General features: G+C 45.4%; 1 protein-coding gene across 3 annotated transcripts in view; it reads left to right on the top strand.

Moving 5' to 3' along the window:
* The first annotated feature begins 2,018 nt into the window (after positions 1-2,018).
* AASS (aminoadipate-semialdehyde synthase) overlaps positions 2,019-8,996 on the top strand; it is a 28,253-nt gene continuing 21,275 nt past the window's right edge. Inside the window, exons 1-8 of one of the 3 annotated variants that reach the window (XM_014963986.1) lie at positions 2,019-2,137; positions 4,309-4,529; positions 5,665-5,841; positions 6,498-6,582; positions 7,362-7,429; positions 7,543-7,689; positions 8,663-8,741; positions 8,848-8,975. In XM_014963986.1, coding sequence (XP_014819472.1) covers positions 4,317-4,529; positions 5,665-5,841; positions 6,498-6,582; positions 7,362-7,429; positions 7,543-7,689; positions 8,663-8,741; positions 8,848-8,975 — 897 coding nt within the window. In that variant the 5' untranslated portion in view covers positions 2,019-2,137; positions 4,309-4,316. Of the gene's footprint in view, positions 2,138-3,857; positions 4,530-5,664; positions 5,842-6,497; positions 6,583-7,361; positions 7,430-7,542; positions 7,690-8,662; positions 8,742-8,847; positions 8,976-8,996 lie in introns of those variants that run through there. The other 2 variants (XM_014963984.1, XM_014963987.1) reach the window with 2 other exon arrangements.

The following is an 8,996-nucleotide window of genomic DNA, read 5'->3' as shown; positions in this document are numbered from 1 at the left end:
AACAGCTCCAATTCCATATTAGCGTGCTTTGTAAAACCGGAATTTCAGATTTGTTTTATTCTTTTTAAGCAATTCTGCCTTTCCTGTCTGGAACACAGTACAGTGCAGGTGGGATTCATCTTCCCTGGCTTTACACTGTCACAGCATGAGTTCACACTGGTTACATAGGTTGCCTTTTTCTCTATGGAGCACAATAGGCACTTTCGGAGTGCACGTCACCTGGTCTGTTTTAGATGCAGAAAGACTTAAATGGTGCTGATAAAATTCTCAGTCTCCCTTTAGAGAGATGGCAAATCTGTAGCAGAAGTCAACTCTTCGATAAGCATTTCGGCAGAGTATCTCATTCATGCCCTTACTTGTTCTGGTCCTCCTGCTTGTGCTTTAAGTCCTGCTGCTGGATACAGCCAAAGTCATCAAGTATATCACTGTGAATAGAGATGGATGGATCATTGGTTTGCTGACTCTTCTGGCCCAGCCTGGAACTTCATTTCCCTAGAAGAACATTCAAAAAGGATCAGTAAACTAAAACGTACAATCCCCAATAATTCCAAATTATACAAAGAATACTTTCACCCCAAGTGACGATACATAGATTTTTAGCTAAAAGTGAAGTCTCTTTTATATACCCATGAAGGAATCTCAAAATGAAATGTTCTTTCAAACTGAATTGTTTTGAAAGTGAAACGCTTTGGTATTAAAAAAGGGGTTTAGCCACTGTTTTTTAAAATCCAGTTCTGTGTCTGCAGAGCTCACTGGAGCTTCATTCCTGAGTATATTCAAGCAACACTCTCAAATCAACCTACCCTTCTCAGCTACAGGAGCCAATCCAGTAGGTGCCTAGATCACATCATGGCCCCCACAAAGGACAGCGGGAACTTGTAAGAAGTTTTTCATTACCATCACAGTAGTTAGGGCATTCATTGGCGACTCAGACATAAGAGCCTTCAGTTACAAGTAGTCCTTTACACATAGTATCTTCCAACATAAAAAGCTGAAAGGAGCTCACCTTAGAAACCCCAATTTCCCAGTGCTTATGCTACAGACAGATGTTTTTAAGTCAATGTTTTGAATGACACTGCAACTTTGAAAACAGCCCTCAGCTTCCTAGCAGAGTGCTCTAAGCACTTGGCTAGCGGCCAAACCGGAGCATGCGAGAGAAGGGAGGGCATCCGTGTTACATTTCCATTGGAGAGGCAGACCCCGCCGGCAAAGGTGCCAAACGCCTGGGGAGAGCACACAGCTGACGGCTCTTGGCAAAAGGAGTCAGCTGCTTTCTGAGCAGCGTTAGGATCAGGCACGGTGCCTCGTCCTGGCACGCTCCACTGAGCTGCTGGGATGGATGTCTCCCGCTCAGTGCCCGTAAATAACTTAGTTCCCAGCTCAGGCCTGGGAACTCCAGGAAAGAGAGTTCAGGGTTGTAAAATGAAAAAAAGGGCATGTTTTGAAGAAAAGTGAGAAATCTATAAGGAGAGAGTAACCTATGAAGAGGTACCTCTAAAGCCACGTAGTGGCCGTACCGTCAAAATTTAACTCCCTCTCAAGGAGAGTTCAAGTGGTAGTGCCTAGTTCAGGTGCAGCAGGCTGTGCCATGGCTCTGGCTTCTCCCTCCTCAGAGCGAGATCTCCCTCTGGCAAAGTGGGACGTGGATGAATTCTCCTCAGACCCGTCAGCCCCTGTTGCTCTGCTGGGCACAGGCTCAACGCCCTTCACCTTCTCACCCTCTGTAGCAACGTCCTCACCTCTGCTCACAGAGACTGGTAACGGCACCCGCATCTGCCCGGTGGGAACTCACCGGGGTGTGCCTCCCCTGGACGGAGAGCTCTCCCCCCCACAAACCCCGTACGTGACTCTGGCTGGGCTCTGGTTTCTTACACCTCGTAACTCTCACGATTTATAGTTACAGCATCCCATTCGAGGGGGGCGCTGGGCCTTCCAGGAACCGGGGGCGTCGAAGGGGCGTGCCGGCGTCCGCCGTGACGCGACGTCCAGGGCCCCTCCCCATTGGCGGGCAGCGGAGGGTGTCGCCGGAGGGCGGCCGGCGGTTGGCTGCCGCCCTGGGCGTCGGCGCCGCGCTGGTCGTTGGCTGGAGAAGGCAGCCGGGCCGAGCCGCCTCCCCCGCTGCCCCGCTCGCCCCGAGGTAGGTACGGCGCTGCCCGCCGGCCCCCGTGGGGCACCCGCGGCCGATGCCCGGCGCTCCCCCTGGCAGCGAGCGCGGCGGGCCGCCCCCTGCCAACGCTGCCGGCGGGGCGGCCGCTCCCACCCGGGGGGGGCGCGCTTCGGCCTCCCTCCGCCCGCCCGCCCGCCTCTTAACGGGGGCTTCTTCTGTCCCTCAGCGCGTCGCCACACCTCGCGGGGGCTGGAGGGGCCCTGGGAGACCCGCGGGCGCAGGGTCGGGGGTGGGGGATGAGACACGCTGTAGTCGGAGCAGCAGGCGAGGGGCAAGTTGCCCGTGTGCGGCTCGCCTTTGCTGTTTGTGACAAGCCAACTTCGCAGCTGAGGCCCACCATAAGAGATCTAATTCAAGGACCGAGTTCCAGCCGAACGCTGGCAGCTGCGTGGGTGTCACACGGGGTATCTTTTCTGTTTGTCACATCTTCGAAATAACTTTTACCGCTTCCCGTGCCACGTTACAAGAAACAACGCGACCGACCCTACATAAATAATTTGGGGAGAACGGTCGGAGCAGGAGCCGGCGGGGAGGGCGCAGCTGGGGCGGCTCAGGTGCGGCCTGTGCTCGGCCTCGCCCCGGGCCGGGCCACACCGTACGGCGGGTGGCGGGCAGCCAGTGCGGCTCCCTCTCCGGGGAGGGTCCGGCCGGCTCCGAACGCTGAAGCCGCGTTCGCTTTGGCGCCAGGGTGTGGGTGTCTGTGGGGCTGAAGCCCTGAGCGCACCCCGGGGGGCAGCGCCGGCGGGGCTAGCGGCCTGCCAGGGCCCGGCCGGGCGTCTGCTCACTGACCCCCCCCGCGGGGCTGCTCTCCCCCCATTCTGAAAAGCGGCTGTTTTCGTCCTGTAGGGCTCCCCCGGGGTGTGGTGTGGGGGATTTGCCCCGTTGCAGGCTCGGGGGTGAGGCGTGCAGTGCCCTGGCTTCTCCCCGGGGGCTGTGTGTTAGCCCGCGGCACCGCTGACCCGGTGTGACAAGGCTCCCTCTGCTTTTGGGAGGTACCGGCACCTTCTCTCAGGATCCTCTTCCCATGCTGAAGAGCAGTGTCATAAAATAACGCCAGCTCCTGCCCAGTAACTTCTGCTGGTGGACAAGTTTAGCGATGGTAGGAGGACCAGGCTCAGAGGACTCTGTGCCTCTGAGTTCAGGTCTTCCTTAATGAGCTAATTTCTCTGTTTAAGCAAACCTGGAGTTAAGTAGAACCTCTTAAGGCTTAGGCGTATAGAGATTTTACAAGATTGAGGCATGAGGACAAACAGGATTTTCCAAGTGGTTCAGATACAGAGATTCATGTAAATGAAAAAAGTTAAAATTGCTTCGGAAACAAAGTTCACATCTTTGAAGCCTCTTATCTTTGAGATCCACATCTTCCAATTGCATGAATATCTGAAGTCCTTAGGCTCCTAGGTATTTGATGCTGGACTTGGGCAGAGCCTTTGCCATTCACAGCAGAGATAAGCAGTGGCATATGTGCTTCACTGCGAGTGAAGAGGAGGAGAGAGAAAATAAAAAAAAAATCCCACTCTGCAGTGGAAATAGGTCCTAATGAAGCTTTTCAACTTTGTGTAAAATTTTGATTAGGAAGAAACCCCGTGGTTTCTGGCCACACATATGCTGACTGTTAAGCAATAGTTGAGGTCTTGTCCTTATCTTCCACTTTCGGTTTTTATAAGAGCTAGTTGTGGAAAAATACTTAGCTTTGGTCTTATGTATTGGGCTTTCTCTTTTAATCAACTGCCTGCATTACAGCCTGTGTTCTACTTCCTTCCTGTGTGTGTGTTCATTCTTATTGTTCTTAATGCAGTCTTTGAGTGCATCAAGTGCTTGGTCTTTGCATGTTTGTGCTGGCAAATGAACTTAATTAAGCCATGTAATGAAAAACTTGGTACATTGAACACATTAAAAGCCTTCCTTTACACTAGTACAAACAATTTGTTTCTTTAAAGCCCCTCCCTACCACCACAAACTGAGATGCCACAAAGTACGCTGAAAGTAAATTCTCACAAAAGTAGGGTGTAACTAGAGTATAAAGAATCTGGTTTGTGTTTTACAGCAGATATTAAAGGAGACCAGAATTTTTGCACAAGCAATGTTTGAAGCCTACATATACATGTATTATTTTACTACTTTGTCTTTGCTGCCATCAGGCTTTACCATGCTCCGAGCCTTTAGTCACACAAATGGTAGGTGTGCGTTCCGTCAGGCTAAGCGGTGGCATCATCGTAAGTCTGTGCTGGCAATCAGGAGAGAAGATGTCAACTCATGGGAAAGAAGAGCACCTCTAGCACCAAGGCATGTGAAGGAATTGACACAAATGGGATACAAGGTCTTGGTGCAGCCATCAAACCGGAGGGCCTTCCATGAAAAGGTAAGGTGCCAAGTTGAGTTAGATAAGCAAAACCAGAGTTCAGTTATGAACCATAGTCCAGGAAGAATAATGTTAACAGGATATATATGAGAAAATATGTTACTAATTTTGTTGTTAAATGAGGAGTCATCGTGCTCTAGTGGAGAGAATAAAGGAGTAGTTTGTTTAGCCTTTTAATGTAATGTTGGCACACTGGTGGGTTTTTGGAGTTGTTGTTACTCATTTCTTGCCCTTTCATTTGTTTCTGAAGAAATTCTAGGTGCATTTGAAGTAGAAACTTGGTAATTCATTTAACACTGGTGTTTTTATCTTCTGTTTGTATGGAGGCATCACTCTAGAAAATAAGCATTTTTTTTAAAAAAAGAGGAAGGACGAATCTGGTGAATCCTATTCCTACTTCAATACCATTCCCCATGATAAAATGAGAAGAGAGGGTTTTTCTTCTTTATTGCTGTGAGTTTCAGGACTGGGAGCTTTTACAGTTCTTGTAGCAGCAGTAATATTCTGCTCTAAGTTAAAAACTGAAACATAAGTAGGGAATTAGTGATCACTTTCACATGTCACCTTTTAATTTAGGCACAGTGCTGGTTTTCTTCAAAGCACAGATCACATTAAGTACACAACTACGATATTGAAAGCTGGAATTTTAATATGCTTTTGAGATAAGGGAGAACAAAAATAAATTTTGATATGGAAAAACATTCTTCTAGAAGTTGCTCTTCAGCTTGGACTTAGCCTTATACAATTTTATGAAATCACATGTCAACAGTCTTCAGATTAATTTGTCAGATTTGCCTAAATTTATTTCCAAGTATTTCAACACATCACAAAGGACTGTTCATTATTGCAATACTATGAGATACTTTAAATGCAGTAAAATATCCTTTTTGTAGTCTGTGAATTTAAGATGAAGGATTTTATTAACACATAACTGTATAATAGGATATTAGCATGGAAATTCAGTTTGATATTTGATACCCCTTTTGATAAAGAGGTTTATGAATGTATCACATGCAGTAACTTGTTTCTGCTTTGTAGAATTATCTATTTGTCCTCTCTTCTAGTTGCTTATGTGCTGAGATCTAAATATGAAAAAACACTCAGAGAGATTTACTTTGATTTTTCTCTTTCATAGGATTACATCAAAGCAGGTGGCATTATTCAAGAAGATATTTCTGAGGCTTCTCTGATAATAGGTGTGAAGAGACCTCCAGAAGACAAATTGATCCCTAAAAAGAACTATGCCTTCTTCTCTCACACTATTAAAGCCCAAGAGGCAAACATGCCCCTTTTGGATGAGATTCTAAGACAGGTAAATAGTGTCATAGTGAAGACAATTGGCAGTTTGCATGGGGTGGAAGCTGAACTGAATGCTGAAGTGTGATGGAAAGCTTGCTGCCTAGCGTGGTTACTTTCAGCATGCATATTTGTAGGTAGCTAATGAGGACTGTTTTCAGTCTCCTTCTCTGGCGCTGAGTGTTTCTTGCTCAGAGGATCTCATGCTTGTGGTGCTGCTGTGTTTATGTGTGTAAGGCAGCTGAGTTGTGAGCGTGGTGTGCTCAGGAGAGGTTCACGTTGTGTGAGCACGAAGGCTTGTTGGAAGGTCGTTAAGCCAGAGCACGTGTTGGTCATCACAGAGGGATGCGGCCTTTTCACCCAGAAACGAGCAGCCTCTTGGCAGAGGACGTGAATGGGCCTGCAGCAGCTGGACTGGCAGGTTGGAGAGCTCTGTGCCAAGAGTGCACGGGCAGCGTAGACACTCTTTAAAACAAGAATTTAATGCGTCCTTTAGGTTTTTATTTTTACATTTAAATCTTGCTAGGAATGATTTGCCTTTCTCATATGTGCCCATCAGCCTCTACCATGAAGGATGACAAAGGCGTAGGAAAAGGTAGTTCCTAGGAGAGCAACACGCCACTGACTGCATTCACTGAAAATTTTAATACTCAGTTTGCTATGTATTTTCAGGAAATTCGACTGTTTGACTATGAAAAAATGGTTGATCATAAAGGAATGCGAGTTGTGGCCTTTGGAAAGTGGGCTGGTGTAGCAGGTATAGTGCATAAAGTAAAGGCAGGCTTGCAACAAGTAACTTCTTGTAATACTTCTGGTTGTCTGCATTTCCTGGAAGTTGAGGCTTGCAATGCGTTTTTAACTGCATTTTTAACTCTTGCTTTTAAGAGCTTTCTTCCATCCTGTTTTGTGCTCCCTACTTTTGATGAGACTACATTTCAAATAGTCCTGTGGATTCCTCGCCAATCTGCTACTTTATGTTGTCTCGAAGTCCCATTTGTCTATTCAACTAATCTGAGGCAGACTAAATATCAAGAGATGAACAGAATAGGCTTTTGAAAGAAATGGTTGCTGTCAGTCCTGCAAGTTTGAACATCTGTTTGTCACTCTGTTACCCATTTGCACTGATTTCTGTGAGGCATGGTTCTCATTCTTTTCTACTGAACTTCAGCTCTTTTTCTTCAGGAGACTGTCTTTATTATCTGCATCTTTGGAATCTGGTGATGTGGATGCATCTCATAAAAGGATATCCAAGTATTAAATAGTGCTGAAATGCATAATGTGGGCCAAGGGCAGGTTTAAGGTCATGGACTGCTATTGAATATTGAATTTCTCCTTCCCTGGTTTTATCTAAACTTTCTTTAGAAGTAAACTATTACTGTTGAAACACAGGCAAAAATATCCAGGATGGTTTTAGGCTTCAGTCAGTCTCTGCAGTTTCTAACTGTGCATATTCAGAATTAACCCCGATGGTCTTTCTCTTTTTTTTTGTTTTTTTTTTTTGTTTTTTTTTTTTATTTATTTTATTTTTAACAATAGGAATGATCAACATTCTACATGGATTGGGATTACGATTTTTAGCCCTGGGACATCACACTCCCTTCATGGTAAGAGTATACATGTATGCATTTTTCTTTAGCAAAATGACATTCGGGCATCTGCTAATTATCTGTATTTGAATATGGAAAATAACTTGATGGTTCTGTGTCTTTGATTACAGCACATTGGGATGGCACATAACTACAGGAATAGCAGTCAGGCTGTGCAAGCAGTACGAGATGCTGGGTATGAAATTTCACTGGGATTGATGCCAAAGTCAGTTGGGCCCTTAACATTTGTGTTTACAGGCACTGGTAATGTTTCTAAGGTAAGAATTCTGCCTTCAAGATGAAATTCTATATTATTTTTAATAGAACTTCTTGGCATTTGATACTTAGCAGGTGAAATGGGTGGATGTGTTCATTTTGTTTGCTTGGACTTCAGGTTTTCCTTTGCCAGTATGAATTTTAGGTGCCCTAAACTAATGCCTTTAAGATGAGATCATGCCTGACAAGGCTGACCACGCTAACTTCTTACCGTGAAAAATGAGTTGTCTTACTGCTCCTCTCTCCTTTCCTACCTGCATAATTTTTGTCTCCCTCTCTCACAAGGGAGACAAAGTATATTGAATCACCCCATTAAAGTATGGGGGAAATAATTATTTTTTCTAATATGCGCTGAGTTTTTATACATGTTTTGATCGCATTGACTTGGCTTACAAGTGCTGGATTTCAGAGCTATTTTCTACCACATAGGGAAAAGGCTTACCCCTGGTTTTGGCAACAAAGATCAGTTAACTAGGCTCCAGCCATAAAGTGAAATCACTGCCTATGTAAATGTGTGCTTTCTGGACAAAAGGGTGGTGTGTCTGAAAGGTCTGTGTTCAGTGATCACAGCTTGTTGCGAAAGTCATCTTGAAGTTCTTGGCCTTTAGAACAACCTGGTTGATGAGAAGTGGCTTCAGGGGTCTTCCCTAAAGAGAAGCTGCTTCACAGAGTGGCAGCGAAACCATGTATTGTGGCAGAGTTAAGGTCTCCCAGCTCTGCTATTAGAAATGTAAACCAGGAGTTGGATTGTGGAGTAGTGTGGAATGATGTAAATTCCTTGTGCGTAGAGCCCAAACAGCTTTGTTTTGGGTAAGCAAGGGTATGTGTGAAACAGTTTGTACATTTCTGAAGATGCTCTCTGGCAGGACTGTCACATTGTGCATGTTTTTATATTTATTTTCACACACCAAATGAGCAGTGTTACACTACCTTTATTTTTCACACTCATTCTGAATCCTATTTCTTGGTTTACAGGGTGCTCAAGAAATGTTCAATGCCCTCCCATGTGAGTTTGTGGAACCACATGAGTTAAAGGAAGTTTCTAGATCTGGAGGTATGCTGTGGCAATAAAGTGATTGAAAACACTGTAATCCTTTTTGTCCAAGTAGAACAGCTAATTTTTTGTTTGTTTGTTTGTTTTATTTTATTTTTAACTTCAGACCTCAGAAAAGTCTATGGGACAGTGTTAAGTCGTCACCATCATCTTGTAAGGAAACGTGATGGACTGTATGATCCAGTAGACTATGATAAACATCCAGAACTTTACACTTCTCGCTTTAACACTGATGTGAGCATCTCTTCTGTTCTT

Source organism: Calidris pugnax, unplaced genomic scaffold (assembly GCF_001431845.1).
Source record: "Calidris pugnax isolate Ruff unplaced genomic scaffold, ASM143184v1 scaffold44, whole genome shotgun sequence".
Classification (NCBI taxonomy): Eukaryota; Metazoa; Chordata; class Aves; order Charadriiformes; family Scolopacidae; genus Calidris; species Calidris pugnax.
The sequence above is the reverse complement of the archived record's forward strand: the minus strand, read 5'-3'. Positions and strand labels throughout refer to the sequence as shown.